Raw genomic sequence first — 23,944 nt, 5'->3', positions numbered from 1 at the left:
TAGAGAAACATCTTCCATCTGCTGGGGACTGTTAATGTCCACAGAGAAGTTCAAGGCCCACTGACAGGTGCTTTTTAAAGATGTTCTGAACCAAAGGGTTTGACAGACTGACTGAAGGACCTGCAGATTTGTGATAGGACATGGCAGGGTGGTAGTTGTTAGACAACATGTTTGGATTTCCCCCATGCCAGCTTGTCAGTAGGTTGAACTATGTGAGCTGGGCAAGAGAATTCTTGTTCATCCAGTTTGTCAGTGGTTTCAGAAGGGTTACAGTAGCTTTACTCTTTACTCTAAAGGATTGCCACTCACACTCCTGATAATGCTCCAAGATGAAGTGGATTCAACTTTTGATTCCATGTTTACTGATTTCAACTATTACCTGTGGTAAGTAACATTTCATCAATGCTACTACTGAATTATCAGGTGCAATGTGTTCAGACAGAACTGCAGCAGCAGAACAACGACTGCCCCAAGCTGGGGTTGGTGTTGTGACTTGTTGACAGGAACTAACTCAACAATTTCTTCCATTTTTAAGTTAAGTTCAGGTAAAACATGACTTAGTATTGTATAGGTACTCAAGTAATGAATTGAATCTACTTCTTCTCCGTTACATTTCATTTGCCTTTTTCTGATGGCTGAAGTTGTCGTCGGTCTCAGAGTAGGACCTTTTAAATTTTAAAAGCAGGACTTTTAATTAGTTGAGTAGTTTTGAAAATGCACTAGCGTGTTTACATGCATCGAAGTAACTTTTATGGCCTCATTTCTTTTTTTTAAGATTATATTTTGGGCGTTTTAGCCCTTTATTATATAGGACAGCTAATGATGTAAAATGGGAGAGAGAGGGGGAATGAAGTGCAGCAAAGGGCTGCAGGTTGGAGTTGAACTTGCGGCCGTTGCGACACGGACTGAGCCTTAGTACATTGGGCGCATGCGCTGCCAGGTGAACTATCCAGGCGTCCCGCTTTGACTGATTTCCAAACATCGACATGCAAACCAGAAAGCTAATGGCACAGTTCCAACATACAGAGGAACAAATCCTTTGGATAGCAGAAGTATCTTGACCCCTGGATATGAAGACAGAAGACAACAGCGTAGTTCAACCTGGATATTATTGTGTCGAATGAACAGCTTTAGAACTATTCCTAAAGACATTTTAAAACTCATCTTAAGCATGTGGTGGGCAACATGACTCGTCAAACCTGTAAAGTCACTTAGTAAAGATGATTTTACTTGATAGGACAATGGTCATTGCACCACTGTCCAACAGTATTACCACATAATTACGTTGCTACTCCCTGAGTATTAAAAAGCACAATAATCAAAACACTTACAAACAATTCAAATTGTACAAAAAGGCCGTTGAATAACAGATAAGGTATTGCACATTCCAAATAGATTAGCAATTTGACTTTCCAATCTGCCTGCTACATCATGATATTAGACAACACCCCTAATGTCCTGTTTCTGACTCACACTACAACCCAGTGGTGAACTGTCCTCAAAGCAGCCTGAAGTAAAAACAGTTTGAAACAGATTCTGTAGTTATAGGTTTTTTTTATTTATTGGACAGGGACAATGCAGAGTTCCTTAGCAGTACCTTTGGTAGCTGTAATGTAATTTTTATCTGTAGTCCCTGGGCAGGAAACCGAGAATAACATCTCTGTCAGAAGGGAAACACTGGAGTATAAGAACGCTAACACAGCAGTAAAGGACAACAATCACATTTTACAGTATTAAAAGTCGCCCACAACAACAACAACACGAACCAACACATAAAAACAAACAAATCAAATCTAAATACAGTATGAACAATCGTAAAAACTAGCTTAAGCTCTTGAAGAAAAGAGGCTTGTCTGTACACTTGCTGCTTAGATCTAGTCAGGTGCCATTCCTTGCCTAACCTATGTTTTGTTTTCTCAGCTGCCTGTAATTATTGCGCAAGGACTTATATTGTGCCAATGGCAGTCCCTAACTGTGTGTACGTGGGTATTATAATTTGCATATGACATGAAGCTGAGCCCATAAACCCTTTAAATGTCTTTTCTATTTCAGGTTCCCACTCTCTGAAGTTCTTGTCTACAGGACGTGTGCAGCCTGGAGATCAGCCTTTAGTTGAACAACTAACTGTATTTGATGGAGTTCCCATCTCTTACTGTGACACCCTGACGAAAAGAGAACAACTCAAACCTACCCTGGAGTCCCAAAAGTTACCTGAAAACTGTCATGAAGCATGGGAAAATATCATAGACTCTCTCAACAAGATTCCAAGATTAATGAACAGCACAGTGTGTAAGTTTTCATAATGTTTTTTGTGACATGATGATAAAGGCTGCCTTATTCAAAACCAGAAGTTAATCTTGCAGTCTTCCTGTACAGATGTTGTACAGCGGCGGCGGGGCTGCATCCTGTCAGCCAATGGGATGGTGTTTGCTTTTGAAGCCTGGGCAGTAAATGGGATGGACTTCATAAGCTTTGACCCTGAATCTCAGAGATGGACCGCCCAGTCTCCCTCTGCAAGACCAGTGGAACAACTCTGGAACAAACAGATAGCAATGAATCATGTCTATAGACGCTTCATTAAAGAGGAATGTCCACAGATGATCCAGGAAATTAAATTAAGACCAATACAGCAGGAAACAGGTGAGGGCCTGCAACATTATATATACACACACACACATACACACACACACACTTTCTTCAAAACTTGACATTTTTAGCTTGCTAGCTCTAAGTTTGTTGTGGTTTCCCGAAGCGAAGGGAGTTTAAGAACAGCAACACACACAGAGTGGAAGGTGAGGCGATGTGGGGCAGTTATCCTGGAAATTGATACTTTGATACATAATATATAATTTATTTCTCTGCAGAGCTACGTGTTTTTGCCAAGCCCATTGTTGACACAGACCAGGCACTGCTGAGGTGTCATGTGACGAGTACTGACAAATCAGTGAGCTCGGTGCATCTGATTGGAAACGGGGCTTCCAGGGCCAGTTGGATCAGGGTAACTGGACCGATGCCTGCTGAAGACGGATCCGTGATCCTCCGACTGACAGCTAAGATCTCTCAGAGCCGAAACACTGTCACGTACGGCTGCACAGTACAAACAGGAAGTCACAACATCACCGTCTTTTGGGGTGAGGCCTTTTTTGGATGTTGTAGGATTCTCGTAGGGTACAGATTTGATCATTGGCAAATTATCAAAGATGTTTTATCAATATTAATAAAGTTATGAATATGGTTATTAATAACTTTATCAAATCGACAAACAATCAAAACGGGGCACCACCCTGCTAGTCAGGGACCAATAATCAAACTGTGGAACAGTCTCATTTCTGTGGTAATCCTTTAAAAAGGAAATAAAGGAAGGGGTGAATCCTAGCACGGACCTGATTCACCAGCAATTATTACGACAAGTACACAAATAATCACAAGCAACTGCTAATTAAGTATAATAAGATTTATTAACTTCACAATTATCAGTAGCTAAACAATAATCCTTCAATAATAAACTCATATACCTTTTATAATATCACAACCAAAAACAAAGCAAAAACAAAGCAGCATGTGTCATGGACACGTCTGTGTCTGTGTGTGTGCGAGCGTGTGTGAGAGAGAGTGAGTGACAAAGGAGGGGGTGGTGTCGGAGTGTAGTTCTAAACACCAAAACAACTCCAAAGATGGCTACTCCTGTGAACTGCACAAAACTATTTAGCCTCAAGAGGGCGGTAGTGGTGCTGCGTGCGCGGAGAGGGCTGAAGAAGCCGGGGGGGTTGCTAGGCAACGAGAACGCTTAGCTGATCTGGTAGCTAGTTCCTGTTTTAGCTCTGTACGAACGTAGGGAGATCCCACGTGTGAAGCTACAGCGTTAGCTTGGTAATTGCGCGGCTAGCCTGTGTCGTGTGTGTGTGTGTGTGTGTGTGTGTGTGTGTGTGTGTGTGTGTGTGTGTGTGTGTGTGTGTGTGTGTGAGTAAAGGAAGAAAGAGAAGGAGAGTAAAGAGAAGAGGCACTTCTGATCTTAAGATATTGATAACGGCCAGCTCAGTGGCTTAACGGCGGATTCATCGCGATTATCTCGCGGACAGTAACTAAAACTCCTGAAAGGAGTTAGCAGATAGCAATTACGGTTTTACCCCAGCTACTTTAACACAACATAAATCAACGAGTATAATGACCAATTTATACATTCACAGAACAGATTAATAACCAGATATGGCCCATACATTATTACAATCAGATCACATTAATGGCAACAGCGGTAGCTAACCCTTTGCTCATTAGTAACAAACCAAAACGCACTAGTTCTAATATCTGCCCAGAACTGTGTAAGCCTTCTTACTGTATGCGTTGTTTGTCAGTTAAGTCTCTCGCCAGAGCTTAACGATCCGTTTCGTCTGAAGCAAAGGGGACGAGACGTGATCCAGGTCGACCAAACCAGAAACAGAACGTAGTCCTTTTCTTGAATCCAGGCTGATTAAGCCCGCTGCAGATGAAGGAATACTTCGGCCAGTATTCCCTCGGATCCCTTTTGTATATCAGGCCGATATAAAGTTTGTACCAGCTCGAAACTCGACCAGCGAGGTGATGCTGGTTAGCTAGTCCGGACTAGCGCCTCCTTTCAGCAACCGGGGGTTACCGTGGAAAGCGAAGAATTCAAACAGAGAGGACAGAATGGAGAACTTTGGTGGCGGGAAAAGTGGGTTTTCAAGATCTTCTGTCTTTCCTTACAGATGGGAATACTGTTGATGGCAGAAACCTTCTTGATAACTCAAGAGTGTTTTGGAAAATCCTGCTAGTAATCCTTGGAGTCGTCTGCGCTGTGTTTATAATCGCTGGTATATACCGTGCAATCCGATATCTGGTTAAATGTGGTAAGACTTATTATTTCTGTTTTCAGAAATTCACTACAGCGACATCAATAAACCGATGGGCTGAGTCAAAATATGAGTCAACTTATAAGTACCAAGAAATGTCAGAGCAGAAATGGCAAAAAATTAAAATAATTGAGGTATTTCATACAGCAGATGTGTTGGACCCATTTATGAGTCCGCTGTGACTCTCAGTTTCACCCTTCTTCTATCTATACACACACACACACACACACACACACACACACACACACACACACACACACACACACACACACACACACTTTCTGCATGCATCTCACACACTTTCTGCATTTCACTCATCCACAATACTTTCTATTCCTCTCTTTCTCTTCTCTCTCTATCACTTTTCAGTGTCGCCATTATTGGGGTCAGGTTGGGTTTTAGAAACAGAGTCACCATTACATACTTTGTCCACTGGAGAGGAACTTTATTTTTCAGTTGTAAAATGTACAGCTCACTACATCTGTTGGTCACATTTCTTCAACATGTGTCCTAATTGTGATTTTCCTTGCAGTGAAAATGAAGCCCAGTCCTCCTTCAAGAGTTGATCCACAGCTGGTTGAGCAGTTTACCAGGATGATGGAGAGTGTTGCTTCTCCAGATCTGCAGAGCGTTATTTTTTCAGTCACACAAGGGAGAGAGGGAAACAGAAAGTCCCACGAGCAGTGGGAGATGGTCGTTTTGTTAAGGGATCAAAGTCACTATGACCCAGAGTACTTTGCTGATAAAATTGAGGGGCCACAGCGATAGTTAATTGAGGAATAGAGCAGGGAATTTGAAATTGTAGAAAGACAAACATAAATATTTAATATCAACTGTGAACATCAGGTTTTACTGTCAGTCCCTCAGAGACGCTGTTATTTTGCACTGAATCCATTAATTACAGAACTGTGTTCATCATTCTCTACAGTGACACATTTGAAACTTTAGAAATCCCAGTGGTTTTGCATCATTATTGCAAACTTGTAAGGACAACACGTCATTTTTCATAATGATCAACAGTGAAGAATTGCATTGTGGACGTTCACACAGATTTCGGACACTTCAATACAACGGTCCAACGTAAATATGGTGAACCATGCAGCAAAGAGGGAATGATTTTGGACACAGCTGCACTTTCCATTTATCATGGCCGTTAATATGTACGTTATTGAAGAGGCTACAAAACACAGGCTTTAAAGCTGGGGGAGAGTTAAGGTGGGAAAATAGAAGACTTTCACCTGGGAAACTGATGTTCCTGTCCCTGAAATACTACTTAAGATGACCGGTGTATGAACGCAAACCAAAAACTTTTTTCTTATCCTGACAAGTTTTTTGGTGCCTAAACTTAGCAAACTATGACATTTACAAGAAATGTGTCTACTGTGAATACTAAAAGAGCCATCTCACTTCAGTTTAGAATATTTGGGCATTTGGGTGGATGATAAGCTGTCTTTTAAACCACACATAACTGAACTTGTAAAGAAATTAAAGCCAAAATTGGCATTCTTTCATATAAATAAATCTTGCCTCACCCAAAGTTGTAGGAAACTGATTGTTCAAACTACGTTTCTATCAGTTTTAGATTACGGGCATGTCATTCATATGCATGCAGCTTCCTTTACAAAGCCACTTGATGCGGTTCATCACTCTGCCCTTAGATTTATATCTGGTGACGGATTCAGAACTTACCGCTGTCTCCTTTATCAAAGTGTTGGCTGTACTTTTCATGATGCACTTTATTTATTTACAAAGCCTTGCTTAAAAAAATTGCCTATATGTTTAACAAGCTTGCTGAATTTTAAATCGTATCACTACAGCACTCGCACTAGTGATTCCTTGGTCTTAAATATTCCATTTGTTAGGACAGAATTTGGCAAAACTGCATTTGAGTATTATGCTCCATATAAATGGAATTAGCTGCATATTCTAAAGAAATTAAACAGCCTGATTCCATATAATCACTTTAAATGTCTTCTTCATGACCCTATGTGTTCTGAATGTAGATGTGCACTTTAAGTTGTTTAACATTCTGTAATTGTTTTGTGTGGGTACTGTGTATTGCAACTGTATATCATATATAAACTATGTTCAGTAATTTTTATATACAGTATATTGTCATTTTATACGGCATATACTCAGTGTGTCATTGAAAATAAGAGCTTGCTCTCAATTGGCCCTCGGTGAATAAATCCCGCCAGTCGCAGATATTTCATAGGATAATATGCAAACCTCTTGTTAATGTTAATATGTTGTTCTCTTTTTTGCTACTGTGTGTAAATCATGTTTAAACAAAGCTAAGTATTGTTTTCTATATTTTACAGCTATTTTATTTCAACTTTTCTACCATCATATGTAGCGTTTACCATGTGGTATAATAATAAAATCTAAAATCTTTTCTGAGATCTCTGCTGCTTTTTTTTAAAAATACAATAAAATAAACGACAGTCTGGGCTGTCCACAGTTTAGGGGAATCTCAGCAGGGGTTTTTCTTCTTCTATTATTTCATGTCTGACATATTGTGCAATAAAAACAAATCAAACTTTTAATTTCCCCTCTTTAATTTTTCGGTCAAATTTGTAGTGGAGGTTGCTTGAATGAATTTTAACGTTGACACTGAATTACATCTCCTCCTAAGTGTACAGTGTCTTTTGTTTCAGCATTTCAAAAAATCCAGACAATCTTTCTCTTCTGTAAGACCTTCATCAAGGTGCTACACAGACATTCATAAGATAATAAGTCACTCCGTTATGTCCAGACCAAGTCAGCCAAACCACAGGTGTTAAAATCACATGCTGGTTTACATCTAAGCAAATGTGTGAAAAAGTGTAGCATTTTGAGCATGACTAGTAGTCAGCGTCAGGCACTGTACATGACAGTGAATGTCTACCAGCTTGTCATGTTATAAAATCTCTGATGATCTTCAGGTTTCATAAGAACTACACAGTATGTAACCCAGCGTTTCGTTATATTATGACCTTACTTGATTTCAATTTAACTGGAGATTATTTTTTCTCCATCTATTTTTATCATGTGCAACAACAAAAGCTTAGCAAAGCAGGTTTCATCTGAGTGTGTTGATCCTAATCCACACGGAAAGCATTTCAGAAAGATTCACCAAAGGCACACAGTGTGTGTGCGTGTGTGTGTTCTTACATTCTTATTGTAGATGATGAGTATGTTACACTCTCTCTCTCTCTCTCTCTCTCTGAGCTGTAATGCACTACAACAGCTGGCACCCTCTCAGCACATCTTCACACTGAGTAGCCACTCTGCTGCTGCTGCTGCTGCTGTTGTTGCAGCAGCATCATCCTCTTAAACACCACAAACACAGCTAGCGACTCTTTGAAAGGCTTGTTTGGATTTTGCATGGATGCTCCTTTTTCTCGCTACACCAGGGAGTAACGGAAGTCTGCAGGCTCTGGAGGATGAGGTAAAACATATGGACAATACAAGACAATGCACCTGTTTTCTGTGAGGCATTAGAACAATGTGGAAATATCAATAAGGACATTGGAGAAATAACAGCAGCAAATACTGGATTTTTTATTGAACAGGAGTACATAATGTGTTAGATAATGTGCTATCCTTTAGACATCCCCCATTTCTGACACTATTCTTTCTTGCTTTATGCTTCTAATGTCGTAATTCAAACTTTAGTTAAGGTGATTCAGGATTGGCTATGTATCAAAACTTACATTATGGTTTTAAAATATGGAATAACTTAATATTAAATACTGTAGAACAATGTGTTGGCAGATTATTCCTAACTTCCCTTCTTTCTGAAACTGAAATGAGAAGATTGATATATCTATCTCTAACCCTACCACCTAAAAATGATGTTTACTGAATATAAAACTCATTGCAACAGGAAATGGTTTTAAAAGAAACAATGTGCACAGATTACATTTTTGATCAGCATAAGGAGAAAATGTTTTAAAAGAAAGTATATCTGCAAAGTTCATAAATGTTAGTAAGCATATTGCCAAAATTAATTAAGGTTAGTGAAGGATTGTGGATTTGGGTAAACATTGAAAAAGTCAACATGTCATTTTTTGCCATTCAAATCACACCATCTTTCCCTAATCTTAACCAAAGTAGTTTGCTGCCTAACTCTAACCACTAACCACCCGTTCTCACTCCGAACTCGTAAAATACAGATGTTTGGACAGTGGCTATCAGCGTCTGAAGCAACGAAAAAAGCGCCCTTCAGCGTGTTTGTAGAACTCACCAGGGAAAGCAGCAGCTACACGGGGTTTAGCGAGTAGCATGTAAGGGCAAAAATCCCCGTAAGGAGGTTGGCTGGGGGGGGTGGATGGGTCAAACACAGGACTTTCACCCAGGAGACCGGGGTTCCTGTCCCGCGTGTTTCCTAAAGTCGCTTTCTTCTTTAACCGTCCCGTTATTCCCGCGTGTCATGGAAGCGTAAGCCCACCCACGACCTTTTCCTAAACTCAACCGCCCCGTTCCCGCGTGTCACGGACCTTTTCCTTAACATAACTGCGTCAAAAGGGACGCCAATAGTCCCGACCGAGCGCGTTTAGTTAAAACGCGTTATATGATGCTAAAGGAGACTTTTAGCGTCAATAACAACAACAAAGGCCCCTGGCCAAGCAACTGTATTTTATGAGATGGCAGTGAGAACCTGTTGCCACTAACAGTGTGTTTCCTCAAAAACATATTAGGCCAAACCCTGAGACAGGGTTGCATGTTTGTGTCTTAAAGGATATCTTCACATATTTTCAATTCTTAAATCAATAATCAGGGGCCCATATGAACACTGAAACATGTTTGACTTGCTGTAATCTCTAACCATTCCTCCTGGGATTAGTGTAGAGAACAGAGTAAGAGGGAATGATGAGCCCATGCGTTTCAGTGTTCACAAGCTTTTGGATTCAAAACTGTTCATAATCGCCAACAAAGATTACAGGTTGACCCTTGACATAGAGCATAATCTGTCAGCTCAAACGCAGCACTGACATGAAATCCTTTGTCATATGGGTCAGATGCTTAACATTAAAGGAGCGGGACTGTCAGCATGACAATTCAGGTCAACAGTAAGGGTGGGGGGAAGAAATTCATACAGCACAGTATCGTAATATTTTCTGTGGCAATACTTATACAGCACCTTTCACAGATATAAAATCACAAATCAAAGAAAAAGCACCTCTAGCTCACCAAGTAGAGTGTGCCTCCCCCCCATCAACCCATGTAGGCTGAGTCCATGGCAGCGGCTCGCGGTTCGATTCCGACCCGCGGCCCTTTGCTGCATGGCGACCCACCCTCTCTCTCCCCTTTCTGTCTTCAAGCTCTCCTATCAATTAAATGTCATACAAGCCCAAAAATTATCTTAAAAATAAATAAATGAAATAAAAGATAGATAGCAACAATACACAGCACAGGACTGAGAGGTTAAAATCGCTCAATGGAGTTTTATGCCCCCAACATCGACTTCACTGGCTTTCTGTTAAACAGCCTTTATATAACCGAACTTGGTTTTTTAAGGAGGTTTTTAATTTTATTTTTTAATGTTTTATTCACACCAGTGGTCCCCTTGTGCCCGTTTTTAACCCCAACCATTGCCTAATCCTAGTGCCTTCCATGCAGCGATGCCTGGAAGACGACGTTGGGAGCTTAAAACACCAAACACCGTTAAAATCACAGCAGCAGCAGATAAATAAGGGCAGAGACAAATACTAGATGTTAGCTATTTGGATAGGCTAACCGAAAGCCTGGCTGAATAAAGAACAATTCTGCTGTTTCATAAAAGCGTCACAGGAGTCAAGGAATTGCAATGATAAGGGGACAGCGTTCCAAAGATTTGATTGGCTACAGCTTGAAAAGCACGGTCATCTCGAGTTTTATAGTGGGTTCGACTGACATTCTGTTAACTTAGCTTAGATGATCTAAGAGCCCGATTTTGCATATAAGGTTGGGGGAGGTCAGTGATATACTGGGGAGTTAAGTTATGCAGGGCTCTAAAAATTAGCACCAGTACTTTAAAATGAAATTTGATAGGAAGCCAGTGAAGTGAGGATATAATTGGTGTGATATGTGACCTCTTGTTACTTCTAGCTAACTTCTAGCTGCGAATAGGACAATATAACTGATAATGATAATATTATTGTGTTGTTTTTTGTTATTCAGCTGAAATCATCTTCTGTGGCTTTAACGATTGTGTGATATACATGGTAAACAAGTGTTGTAAAGTACAGAATCTGTTTGTGCACACATACACAGTACAGGTACGCAGGCCTACATGCATGAACGTGTGTGCGTCAGGCAGCGGTGATGAGTGAACAGGCACTGGTCCATGAGCTTTCATCCCCATGCCAGAGCCCGGGTCAGCAGACGGGTCAGCAGACGGGCCTGCACCGAGCGGCCATGGTGGGGAACAGTGATGTCACGGCCGCTCTGATCCAAGGCGGCTGTGCTGTGGACCTGCAGGACAGAGTGAGTGCTGGGCACAACTCTCTCACACACCTACAGTTAACTTTGATATGATAATAGTTTGTGATGGGAATATTTTGTTCGATGTGTGTTTGAGGACGGCAACACTGCGCTGCATGAGGCGTCCTGGCACGGTTTCTCTCACTGTGTCAAACTGCTGGTCAAGTCAGGAGCTGATGTACACATCAGGAACAAGGTAGGATAGTTATTATTATCCTAATAAATAATAATGAAACTTTCATCCACATCTTGTTGCCTTCCACAGCTGATAGAACAGTTACAAAGTGCTTCACAGAACATAGTTGTGCATTGGCAGACCTATCGTCACAGCGCTGCGGAGTAAAGTCTGGCTAAAACACAGATACATTCTGGGATAGTAGAAAATAAACTCTCTAGGATGTTTGCATTTCTTTAAACCAATCACAATCGTCTTGGGCGGCGCTAAGCTCCGGAAGCAGCAACGGCGGCTCTGCTAAATAGTCTCGGGAAGGAACTTGTTTTGGTGGAACATTTGCACCTCGCAAAAGAAACCGCCACATACAATATTAAATTATTGTGTACTGTTCACACAATACAGTAACGTGAGCTACGTATTTAAATTAGCCGGATACATGGTTAAACCTCATTTGCTCTAGCCAGTGTATGGCCGTATGTACTGTGTCTTTACCATATTGTCCCAAAGTGTCCCAGTTAGAGAGTAAATGCCGTAAACATATTTTTTGTAAATCTTTACAATCATTCCCTGAAAGAACCGAGCTGACCTGCTTTGTTGCACAATCTATATTTTCATCAAAACTTGCCATTTTCAACGTGTAGCTTACCAGCTTGAAGTTTGTTGTTGTTTCCCGAAGCGAAGAGATTTTGATAACCACAACACCCAGAGAGCGGAAGTTGAGGGACACGGCAAGGCAATAATCCTGAAAATGTACTTCCGTTGATCCAGACTAACTCTGTAGTAACTGTACTATGTTGATCCAGTCAGGAAACACAGCACTTCACCTGGCCTGTCAGAACGCACACGCTCCGGCCGCTCGCCTTCTGCTGCTCGGAGGAGCCACACCAGACACCAAGAACAATGTGAGTCCTCCAGTATCCCACAATGCACTGAGCTTTCTTTAGAGACTAACACCAAGGGGCGATTCTAGGATCAGTCCTTTAGGGGGGCTCAGCCCCTAATGAGAATGTGACACGGATACAGCGCCTTGCAAAAGTGTCACCACCACACATTGAGTGTTGAACAGTAAGAAATAGTTACACAATGGTATGATATAACATTAAACTAAGAACTGTGTTTTGGTTCCAGAGGGGCGACACCTGTTTGCATATGGCTGCTCGCTACAACAACCAGATCCTGGTAAAAATCCTGCTGAGTTCCCTGTGCTCTGTGAAAGAGAGAAACCAGGTATGATATGTCAGTGTTATCAATATTGCTAGATCTTTCACAGCAAATATGACACCATAAACTGTACAAATAATGGACAAAGTTTTTGGGTTTGAAAAGTGGAGCCAAGTGCCTTAAACCTGCATTCTCCCTAACTTCCAGCAGGGGGCGACTCCACTGGCAAGTCTGTTTCTATAGAAGTCTATGAGAAAATGAGCCTTCTTCTCACTTGATTTATTACCTCAGTAAACATTTTCATGATGAGTTCATGGTCTCAATCACTAGTTTCAAATCTTCTCCAACACAGCGTGATGCTCATTTTGTAAATTTTGGTCCCATTTATTTTAAAATAGATGATAAAGCAGGTGAGGACAGAGGCTTAGCAATGCTAACCATGCTAACCCTGTGGACACTGAAATAGCCGTAAACCTGTTTTGGGGTGTTTTCCGTGTTTTTCTCTAAAACTTTGATAATTGGAACATTTTGTCTGCCTAAAAATCACTTTGTTCGCCTAAAAATGTATTGTTCAGCATTCTGCTAAGCTGCTAACCAGACTAGCTAACTACCGCTAGCGTTAGCAGGCTACTTAAGGGAAAGTTTGCAGATTTTCTGTGTACTGCCGTACATGCAGATGAAAGGCGCGAGAACATACACATAAATACTGAACTGTATATGTTTCTGTGTTTGCCTATAGGCAGGGGACACCGCTCTCCACGTGGCTGCAACTCTGAACCATAAGAAGACAGTTCAGCTCTTATTGGAGGCGGGGACTGATGGGAAAATCAGAAACAATGTAAGGTCCATCTACAAGCTGATTCACAAATATATTATCCTGATATTACCAAATATCCAACTGTTATCATTTTTTTTAATTTAAATTAGATTCACATTTTTCATCTCTCTGAATTTTGTCAAAATCTTTCTAAGGCCCTTTCAATGTTTAACATTTGAACCTGTTTTAGTGCTTCCCATGGCTAAAACACCAAAAGCACTTGATCTGTAATTTTAATAATAATGCAGTTGTGTCCCAAATCTAATCTTTCTTGGGGACATTCATTTTGTCAATCTGCTGCCCCACACTGCCCCCCATACTCCCCCACACCTCCACTTTTTAATACAGGCGTTCTGTTCCTGCTGACATCATCAACGTTATTTTTCAAACGTTGAAAAGCGGTTTTAGAGCCACAAAAGAAAGCATACAACCGTTATTAATCACAGGCTAAGACTTACTTCTCATGATGGGTAAACTAAACTTTGTGTGTAAAATGGGCCCCTATATAGCACCTTCATTTCGACCGTAGAATACAAGGTGAATATTAGCCTAGCTCACTGTTTTACTGTGGGTCATATGAAAGGTTTTTATGATATGCTGTTGACTTCCAGGCAGGTAAAACAGCCCTGGAAAAGGCCAGAGATAACAACCACAAAGATATGGCACATCTCCTGGCCAGAGCTCCTCAGGTTTGTATCTGCATTAACAACTTACAACATACCTTTTTATACCCGGGGCGATTCTAGAATCAGACCTTTAGTGGGGCTCAGCCTCTAATGAGAATGTGACACAGATACAGTGCATACCAAAGTGTTAACCCCCCCCCCCTGCTACATCAGTAATTTCATTAGCCGATAATCTCTGAGCTAGCTACTGAACAACAACATCAGCTAAGGTTTTTTGACACTACCAACACTATGATGGAACTCAACCTGACACTTTATAAGTCATGGTAATAACGACCAATTTGACACAATGTTCTAAAATTCTGCAATTTTACCAACTTCTTCTCTGGGGACTACCAACGTTAAACTTCACAACCGTCTCCTGCTCTCCCTCTGACAGATCAGATAGAGACTCAGCCAAAGGCGGGAGTCTGGCACAACCCCCTCTGATTGGCCAACATTACTTCTGTTAACCCTTTCCTTGACTGGGTTACAGGTGCATAGCATCGGCGACAACGACACAGGATGTTAAACCTGTCTCAAGCCCTTTGAACCTGTAATTGTTTGTCCTCTAACTTGAAGCACAAAAATTGATTAAATATTATTTTTAAAAACAGTGTTTTAATATTGAGCTTGAGCCCCCCTAAAAAGGGTCTAAAATCGCCCATGTTATATACGTTAATATTCTTTTTAAGAGAATGAAATACTTTAAACCAAAACATTAGGGTGTACAGTGCAGAGAATGTGAATTGTAGAAATCTTTACTGTGAGCATCATATCTATCATAACCATTGTTTTTAATAGCATTGGACAAATGTTTTTATTATTTTTTAGGCTTATTCTTAGCAGTTCATAATAAAATGTAGTAATGTAACCATAGCAGATTTTGTAATTGTCCTCAGGTACATCGCTTCATGCGAGGAAGAACAATCAGGAAACAAAGAGAAAGAGTGACATCTGAGAGCAGGACCCAGTCCGACCCTAGAGTAGAAATTCTACCAAACAAAGTAAGAAAATACCAGAAACAGCTATTTTTTTTACAGCAGTGGTACCCAACCTCTTTTCCTTGAAGCCCCCCTACTTGTATCTAAAAAAAAGTAGTCTCCGTTTCCTGGTTTCGTTTCGTTTTGCTTGACACATTCCAGCCAAGATCTGGCGTCTCTCTTGATGCGCTGGGAGTGAGAATGTGTAGTCTTTGGCGCCCCCCAGGTTGGGAACCACACCCACTGCATGTGGGGGTCTCCTGAGCTATTGGGAAAATTCTCACAGTTGAGAAGTCACGTTAAATCAATTCAAAGATTCAAAAAGAAACCGCATTTCCTGTCGTTGCTTCATTGACTTCAGTTTTGATTTTGCATTTGATGCAACCCTTTTCTTTTTGTCCTGAGCAGGACAGCAGTTCTGTGGCGGAGGAATCCCCCAGCAGTGAACAAACAGAGAGCAGAACAGCCTTTAAGGTGCGTCCTCATCATCATCATCATCATCAGCAGCAGCAGCAGCAGCAGCAGCAGCAGCATTACCAAAGCCCAGCCGCCATCAGCAGCCACTATATCCACCGGAAGAGGAGGAGAGGCAAGGAACCGGTAGGTCAACGACAGAGACATCAGGACTGTCATCCTCAGCTGGTCCACAGTGGATGGTTTATGTGACATCCAGAACTGGAGGTTATAGTGTTGTTCACGGATAAATAAAGCACTTTTTAAAGTTACTGTTTTATTAGTCTCGCATTGCCAGAGCTTCCTCCACAGCGCTGCGGAGGAAGGTCTAACTAGTCCACACAGCATTTCGGGATGGGAGAAAAACGTGCTGTGGTTTATTGGCATTTCTTTAAACCAATCACAATTGTCTTGGGCGGTGCTAAGCGCCGGACGGAGCAACGGTGCCTCTGCAAAATAGCCTCGGGAAGGAACTTGTTTTGGTGGAACGTGTACGTTCAAAAGTAGTTTTAGTCGTGCAACAGAAAACACAGATTGGACAGATAGTCTAGCTAGCTGTCTGGATTTACCCTGCAGAGATCTGAGGAGCAGTTAACCATAGTCCTCAGAAATCCACCGGAGTTTAGAACGCCAACACAAAGAAATCCGGGCAAAAATGAAGGTCATCCGATGGAACCTCCAGCGGCACCAGAAGTATCCTGTAAACGAAACGTCGTCAAAATAGACTAAGACATAACTGTTGCTTGAACAAACAACCTATAGGAGCTTTTTTGGGGGGAGGACAGTCTCCTAATGACATAACATATAGCCTAACAGTTTTCGTATGTCTGGACTTTTTCTTACCTCCTTTTACATGACTCAGTGGGACACCTGGCAGTCCTTGTTTCCCACAATCCTGTTTAGGTCTGACTTGTACTTAGTTGTGGCTACTTTTGGCAAGTTGGTTCAGTGTGAATGCAGTCTAAGACTACTCTGATGTCATAATATAATAATATTATTAATACAAATGGTAGTATCCTTTTTATCACAGTTCATGAACACATTTTGCAGTATTTACTAACAGTATGTTACTTTTTCTTCTTTACAGGCTTCAAATCACAATGATCTGAGAAAAGGCGAGAATGATACCCACGTTAAGAAGAATCTGCTCTGGGATGATGGTGAAGATTCTGCTCAGAATGAGAAATTCTATCAGCTTTACACACTGTACCGTGACAAGGATGGCAACATTAAACAGGTAACTGACGAGTGATGTCGGTGATGTTTTGTAAAGCAGTAGATGTGCCCAGAGCTTCATTTATATGTATATATATATATATATATATATATATATATATATCAGAAGGTCCCAAAGTACTGAGAGGGTACAACATGTTCTCCAAATCATACGACCTACAGGAGCGTTTTAATAAGTTAGCGCCCCCATCAGTGGCAGAAATATGACCTCGATAACGTCAGTTATGAATGTAAAGGTCATGATTTTTAACCAGGTCTTTACGGTGTGAAACTGTCGCAGTTTGGTTATGCTTAGGCCCAAACACTACTTTGTTAAGTTTAGAAAAAGATGGTGGTTTGGGTTAAAATCAGATGTGACTTCACTTCCTGAAGGTTACGCATGTGACGCTGAACGTGACGTTCGTTAAGTTTAAAAAAACTTGCGTTTACTTTTGTTTTCAAATGGGACTTGAATCTCGCTCTCCCGGGTAAAAGTCCTGTGTTTGTCCTCCTTATACGAGGAAATTTCTTATATTTCGTACTTTACTTCCTGCTTTGCTCTCGTCATAATTACTACGGCCACTAGAGGGCGCCGTCACTTGAAACGTAAATATAGGTCATAAGTTCTGCTTGAACAGATTATGGGAGAGTTTTTTGGGGGGAGGACAGTCTTGAGGGTAAAATAGTCATAGAACTTATCAACACCACACAGTTCGGAGCAAGATTGAGAGAATTTGAATGCTAAAACTTAACATGTTGAGCTATGTTGATCACATCTGCAATAAACGACCATTAAGGGGAGACACTACAGGCAAAACCATAATTTTCAGTTTTTGGGCTATTCTATCTCTTCTATAGCATGTCTTCTTTCAGACTACTGGAAAAAAAAACGTCTAAAATACACATTAAGATGTTTATTTTACCTTTGTCTTTTTACGCCTGTAAATTTCACCTAAAATCACCAAAAGTTAGCATTGGATAATGCATCGTTTTCATATTTAAACATAAAATATCAGAAAATTTGTAATAAAAAAATCTATTTGTCTTAATGTCAGTAATTATCTGGGGAAGTTTCATGGTGATACCTATTAGTTAATGTTTTTTCCTATTCACCTGGGGTGTCTCCCCTTAAGGGTACTCTATGGGTTCCTTCCTGCTACTGAGTGCGCAGTTTGTGACTTGTGACCATTGTCTTTAGGCCCCAGCCGATGGATGCCACTGTAAGCCCCTGCTCAAGAAGCTGGAGGGCCAACTGAAAGACACGCAGGAGGAGATGAGGCTGCACATCCTCAACGTCCAGGAGCAGGTCAACAGTAAACTGGGCAAAATGGACCACAGGAACAGACACCAGGTCTCTGCTTACAGATCATGACTTCAGTTACGTTAACTGTAGTCTCGCATTGCCAGACCTTCCTCCACGGCGCTGCGGAGGAGGGTCTGGCTAGTCTACCCAGCATTCTGGGATGGGAGAAAAATGTGCTCTGGTTTATTGGCATTTCTTTAAACCAATCATATTCGTCTAAGCGCCGGACAGAGCCATGGTGCCGCTGCCAAATAGCCTCGGAATGGAACTTGTTTTGGTGGAACATGTGTGCGTTCAAAAGTTGTTTTAGTCGTGCAACAGAAAACTCAGATTGGACAGATAGTCTAGCTAGCTGTCTGGATTTCTCCTGCAGAGATCTGAGGAGCAGTTAACCATAGTCCTCACAAATCCACCGGAGGTTAGAACGCCAACACAAAGAAAGAGGAAGGTAACGGACATGCGGCCGGCAGAATATCCGGCGGCACCTGAACAATACCGAAAACGAAACGTTGTCAATATAGACTACGTTTACTGTACACCTTCAGTGTCTTCAACTAATGGTTCAGTTCATTTTGGTTTTAAAAATGTTATACCAATTTGTTTCTTGAGTAAAACTGCTGGTTGCCTATAGTTATGTCTCTAATGTCAACAGTAAAGTTGAAATGATTTTTGTAGGAAAGCGTAGAAACTGTAATACTATTGTGTATGCATTTACATTGTTTTCAAAAGAGGATCAAACATTGTCAGTTGACAGTGAAAATGCACGCCTGCTGGAGAGGGGGTGGCAATAAAACTGAAGAAGAAAAAAAGAAGATAGAATTTTTTTTACTTTTGTTTTAAATTATGACTCGTCAAACATCAAGGATACATACACAGATTATGGGTACATTTCCTGGTAAAACTGACAATTGTCATTCCACAAAGTTCCAAAAATCATTACATACTTACTTGATTGTTAGATCTTTCTCCACTTTTGCATGGCAGATTAAAGTGTTGGACATGCTGAATCAGGAAAGAGCAGCAGCAGAGAGGAAGACCATGGTTTACGAGATCGAGCAGAGAGCTGCCCAGGGAAGAGAGGAAGCCCTGATGACACAGGTATCAGCTACAGTCAAGTCTCCCATTGCCATCTCCACAGCGCTGTGGAGTAAGGTCTGGCTACACCACAGATGCATTCTAGGATATAGGAGAAAAAAAATGCTCTGGGTCGTTTGCATTTCTTTAAACCGATCACGATAGTCGCTAAGCTCCAGAGGCAGCGATGGTGGCTATTCTAAATAGTCTCGGGAATGAACTTGTTTTGGTGGAACATTTGCACCCCGCAAAAGAAAACGTCAGTTCACACCATTCACTAACGTGAGCTATTTAAATAAGCTGATACATAAACCTCATTAGCGCTTACCAGTGTATCGCCGTGTGTAGAAGACAGAAATTAGAAGTTTAACTGTATGTTTTGCACTCTCGTCATGCTTTGTACTCCATTTAGGAGACCAATGAAAGTGAGACATACCAGCTGCTAGGGTCTAATGAGTAGGGAGGGATTTGTTCATACAGCAGCTTGTTTCTTATCTCAAGCAGGTGGCAGTGAGTCATGAACTGAAGAGGTGGTGTCTGTCCCAGTTGAAGGACATGGACGTCCACGTCCCAGCCAAAGGCCAGTATTACAAACTCCTCCGAGGCGGGGGGGGGGGGGAGGGGGGAGGAGACGGGGGAGCGGGGGGGGGGGGGGGGTGGGGGGGGGGGGGGGGGGGGGGGGGGGGGGGGGGGGGGCCGGCAGCCCCGAAGCCGCGCCCCCATACCCCCCCCCCCCCCCACCCCGAAAAGCAGATGGGGACCAAGACATACTTTGAAATGAAAGTGGACAGGCCCCCAGGTATGTCCAAGAACACCTTCTACAATGCTGTCAATGGAGGCCATTTTAAAGGGGCGTTCAGTAGCGATACGATCAGTGCTTTAACTTAACTTTTTTAATCACCAGCCAACAAAGCTAGTGCATTTTTAGATTTACCAGCCAATCAGATTTTCCACTAGCCAAATTTGTACTAATTTCAACAAATTTTAATAACTTATTTAATTTCATCAATACTGCTCGCTAGGCACGTAGCCACCGGTTGTACGGCACATTACGACATGGTTTTCATGGGAAATGTAGGATCAGTACTGCGAGCAGTGCTGCCAGATAAAGATTACGTTTCCAGGCCAAACACACACAAAACCGCCCAAATGTCTTGGCGGAAAACAGACCAATCTGGCAACATTTCTGCAGCCGGCCAATTCAAACAGAAGCAGTGTTGTTTGCTGCTTTCATTACCGGCCAAATTGGCTAATAGCTATGCAAAGTTACCCGCTACAGTTAATTTCTACCGACAATTGGTGGGTACCAATTTAAAGCCCTGGATACGATACAACTTGTCTTTTCGCAGCGAAATTCAGTTTGTGTTTCCGAGCAGCTCCACTTAAAAGAAGAAATAAAAATAAAAATACGCACAGAGCTAGACAACAATTACACATATAGGACAAAGATGAAGACACATCAACAGCCATGGCAAAGAAATCTGTTTTAATGATTTCCTATGATCCAGATCTTAATTAGCAGCAATCTGATTTTGGCTTAGCAACCTCATGGCCTAATGGCCTATTAAAGCCTTGTAAATCACACTAGATGACGCTCTCTGTTCAACAAATGGTTGAAAGCACACTAAACTGCCAAGAGCGCCATCTAATGGGCTCAGACGATTAAAAAAAGTGATTCATGATGCTTCTGGAGCCTTTATTTGGCTGAGACCACAAGTGTCGGACAGTTTCAATTGGATTTTCTGTCCATTAGACCAGTGACGGTTTCAACCATGTAACATTTGTTTACAATGTTTGGTGCGTTTGACAAAGTGCAGTGTGAACACAAACCGAACCAAATGAAAAAATGCAACAAAGTTGCAACTTCACCACAAATCGCACCGAGTCCACCAAACTACAGATGTAAAAACGACCTAAATCAACTTTTATATTTCACTGCTTCTTAACCCTTATGTTGTCTTCCCGTCAACCTTGAACTTGTTGTCTTTCCATGTCAAAATTGAAATCGAACTTTCTTTGGGGTCTCCCCCCAAAGCTGGGTTTTGCTTTTTGCGATGCTTTTTTGACTTTTTTCAACGTTTTATTTTTTTTCAAATTTCATGGTCAATAAACCTAATTTAAATGACATTATACCACATTTTTTAGTTAAAGAAAGGCAGACATTCATTATTTTGACTAATAGATAAGAAGATGTTGAGAGGATCACAGACTGGTTCATGTCAAAGTTTAGTCAGGATGCTGTTTTGAAACCATAAAAAAAAAAGAATCGCTATAAAATTGAAAAAAGCAACAAAATTTACAATTCTATGAAAGTAATTTTACCTGTGAATAACCTTGCATGGGATCCATACAACAAACATACATTCATCCATGTAATTTGGGGGCAATTTTGGTTGAAAGAAACCCATATTACTGATATAAAAAAAATTGAAAACATGAGGGTTAATTAATGCTTTCCATTTGTATATTGTGTTAATTTGCTGTGGATATACAGCAATATTCCCTTTTTAACATACTCTCTATTAATTGTGTGTTAAATGGATGCTTTGATTTTTTTCCAACCCCACACGTCTTAAGATGACTATGAGAACACAGGCCTGTTTGCTGCCAACCACACCTCAGGCCCCCTGCTGGGCTCTGTCGACCCCCTCTGGCAGCCTGCGGGAGTGCAGGACAGTCCCACAGCAGCAGCGATGCCTCTGTGTGGGGAGGGCCTCTCCACCAGCCCCAGCAGCAGCAGCCAGTCCACCATCAGCGCCCAGGGACCCAGACTGATCCAACATCAGGAACGAGACAGGAGACACTTTGGAGAGCTGATGAGTGCGCGCAGGCGTGAAGGGATACACAGTGAGGGCGCCAGAACGCTGGAGTTCTTCATCAACCGCCCCGCTGAGCCCACGTTCAGCCAGGAGAGGAACAATCAGCACGCTGTGGAGGTGAGGTCGGGTTAATTCGCGATTAGGGACTTTTCCGCATCGAGCCATAATCCTTCCATTAAAAATGGAGATGCATCTAAGAATTGACTCCCCCCCCACCCATAACTAGGGCTGCACGATATGAAGAAAATATGCGATGACATTGTTGAATATCTCAATAACGATATTACTTGAGATAAATAAACAGATAATAAAGTTTCATTTCATTTCAAACCTTTATTTAAAACTTGGGGCCCATTGAGGGAGACCCTCATTTCCAATGGGGTCAAGTGCACAGTCTGTATTTCAGCAAATGACATTATAATATGTACAATAACATTTAAATTACAACGGATAAAAAAAGTTGAAACAATCAGGTAAAACAGACACAAGAAGATACATAGAAGTCATTTATAAAAGCATAAAACTCAATATGTGAGTAAAGCGAATAAAGTGTACTCAGTTCTACATTTCTGCTGCTTCCAGTATTCTGCTAAAATACAAAAAAAATGCTTGTTGAATTTAAAACAAATGAAATCAATTCAATTTTAATTTTATTTACAGTGTCAAATAACAGAAGTTATCTCAGGACACTTTACAGATAGAAGGTCTAAACCACACTCTATAATTTACAGAGACCCCCAAGAGCAATCATTCCCAGCATTCTTTTAACAAATTGAACATTGAATTGAATATAAAAGACTAAAATTCTTGTTTTAGTCTTTGCCTAGTCATTGCAGTTTTCTACAGATTTTTTCCTTTCAACTAACATCAAAATCTCAGAGTGTCTTTCGTGATATGTAGCCCTTTGCAATGTGTTTAGTTGATATTGTGATGAACATAAAATATTTATTGTGCAGTACTGCCCCTGACCAAACCTGGCATCCGCATTGTGATGACTTTGGGAAGTTGTTGCTTTATTGCTGTTGTTCGCTAATACATATTTCCACCACCTAACTCCCTCTAACACCACAACTATTGTCAGCTGGCCGGGGACTACAGCTGGAAATTAGCCGTTGAGGCTAAAGTTCCTTTTACTGTATAGTTCATTAAAGGGGACTGTCCACGGCATTATAAACTAATAAACTAAACTTAGTCCTTAGATTTCTGTTTGTGTACATATTAAACGTATGAGACACAATGCATTAGTAAGTGAGCGTTGGTGTATTTTTTCCCCCCTGCTCTCTTTATGCTAAGCTAGGCTAATTGCCTCCCAGCTCTAACACACATTGGACATGAGACTGATTTTAATCTTCTCATCTCACTCTCAGAAAAAAAAAAAAGCAAATGAGCCAACATTTTTGAGCTATTCCTTTAGGAACTTAGTTTCCTGAGAAAAAAAAAAAAATCTGAATTCAAGCTGATCATTAAAACTTCAAATCACTTCAAGTGTGTTGTTGCCTTCTCGTCAGGTGACTCAGCGTTTCTTCGAGACGGTGTCGACTCAGTTGGAACGTTGGTACGAGAGGAAGATGGCCGAGTTGGAGCGGCAGACGGCGCTCAGAGCCCAACAGGACAGGAACGAGCTACTGCAGCAAATAGGCACGCTGGAGGAGGAGCTTCAGAGGCTGAGGACCAATGAGAATGCAGAAAGCTGAATCGCCCTGACAGTGACTAACGCTGGAGAGAGACTGACACAGAAAGGATGAACTTATTCACTTTGATTTTACATTTAAAAACTCAGCTGTGTGTGATATATATATATATATATACACACACACACACACACACAAAGTATTCAGACCCCTTTAAATTTTTCACTCCATTTCATTGCAGCCATTTGCTAAATTCAAAAACGTTCATTTTATTTCTTATAAATCTCAGCACCGCATTTTGACAGAAAAAAAAATGTGGAAATTTTTGCAAAT

The 23,944-nt window shown here is 41.2% G+C and overlaps 2 protein-coding genes across 3 annotated transcripts; both read left to right on the top strand.

Annotated features, from left to right (window-relative positions):
* The first annotated feature begins 209 nt into the window (after positions 1–209).
* Positions 210–7,270, top strand: LOC120549705 (hereditary hemochromatosis protein homolog). Of its 2 annotated transcripts, XM_039786796.1 has the most exons (6): positions 211–384; positions 2,053–2,289; positions 2,377–2,640; positions 2,865–3,131; positions 4,725–4,865; positions 5,401–7,270. In XM_039786796.1, exons 1-6 carry the CDS (start codon positions 330–332, stop codon positions 5,634–5,636), a joined length of 1,200 nt encoding a protein of 399 aa, XP_039642730.1. In that variant the 5' UTR covers positions 211–329; the 3' UTR covers positions 5,637–7,270. The 2 variants fall into 2 exon arrangements, with proteins under 2 accessions (XP_039642731.1, XP_039642730.1); XM_039786797.1 differs by lacking the exon at positions 2,053–2,289 and having other exon boundaries at positions 210–384.
* Positions 7,271–7,996: 726 nt separating this feature from the next.
* ankrd6a (ankyrin repeat domain 6a) lies at positions 7,997–23,811 on the top strand. Its single transcript, XM_039785446.1, has 16 exons — positions 7,997–8,298; positions 11,106–11,318; positions 11,413–11,511; positions 12,294–12,392; positions 12,619–12,717; positions 13,391–13,489; positions 14,080–14,157; positions 15,036–15,140; positions 15,525–15,716; positions 16,657–16,806; positions 17,983–18,135; positions 19,072–19,185; positions 19,663–19,765; positions 19,898–19,960; positions 21,739–22,097; positions 23,489–23,811. The coding sequence occupies exons 2-16, from the start codon at positions 11,157–11,159 to the stop codon at positions 23,672–23,674; spliced, it is 2,061 nt and encodes a 686-aa protein (XP_039641380.1). The 5' UTR covers positions 7,997–8,298; positions 11,106–11,156; the 3' UTR covers positions 23,675–23,811.
* The last annotated feature ends 133 nt before the right edge of the window (positions 23,812–23,944 follow it).

This window comes from Perca fluviatilis, chromosome 20 (genome assembly GCF_010015445.1).
Source record: "Perca fluviatilis chromosome 20, GENO_Pfluv_1.0, whole genome shotgun sequence".
In the NCBI taxonomy this organism is placed as follows: domain Eukaryota; kingdom Metazoa; phylum Chordata; class Actinopteri; order Perciformes; family Percidae; genus Perca; species Perca fluviatilis.
This window is presented reverse-complemented; position numbering and strand designations above follow the sequence as displayed.

What these genes read in the sequence shown, in the direction of transcription:
- ankrd6a (XM_039785446.1), top strand. Translation starts at nt 11,157, where the DNA reads ATGAGTGAACAGGCACTGGTCCATGAGCTTTCATCCCCATGCCAGAGC. An exon ending in TAGAAATTCTACCAAACAAA is followed by an intron (nt 15,141 to 15,524) that starts GTAAGAAAATAC and finishes TGTCCTGAGCAG; the next exon opens with GACAGCAGTTCTGTGGCGGA. An exon ending in AGGAAGCCCTGATGACACAG is followed by an intron (nt 19,186 to 19,662) that starts GTATCAGCTACA and finishes TCTTATCTCAAG; the next exon opens with CAGGTGGCAGTGAGTCATGA.
- LOC120549705 (XM_039786796.1), top strand. Translation starts at nt 330, where the DNA reads ATGAAGTGGATTCAACTTTTGATTCCATGTTTACTGATTTCAACTATT. An exon ending in ATTAATGAACAGCACAGTGT is followed by an intron (nt 2,290 to 2,376) that starts GTAAGTTTTCAT and finishes CTTCCTGTACAG; the next exon opens with ATGTTGTACAGCGGCGGCGG. An exon ending in ACCAATACAGCAGGAAACAG is followed by an intron (nt 2,641 to 2,864) that starts GTGAGGGCCTGC and finishes ATTTCTCTGCAG; the next exon opens with AGCTACGTGTTTTTGCCAAG.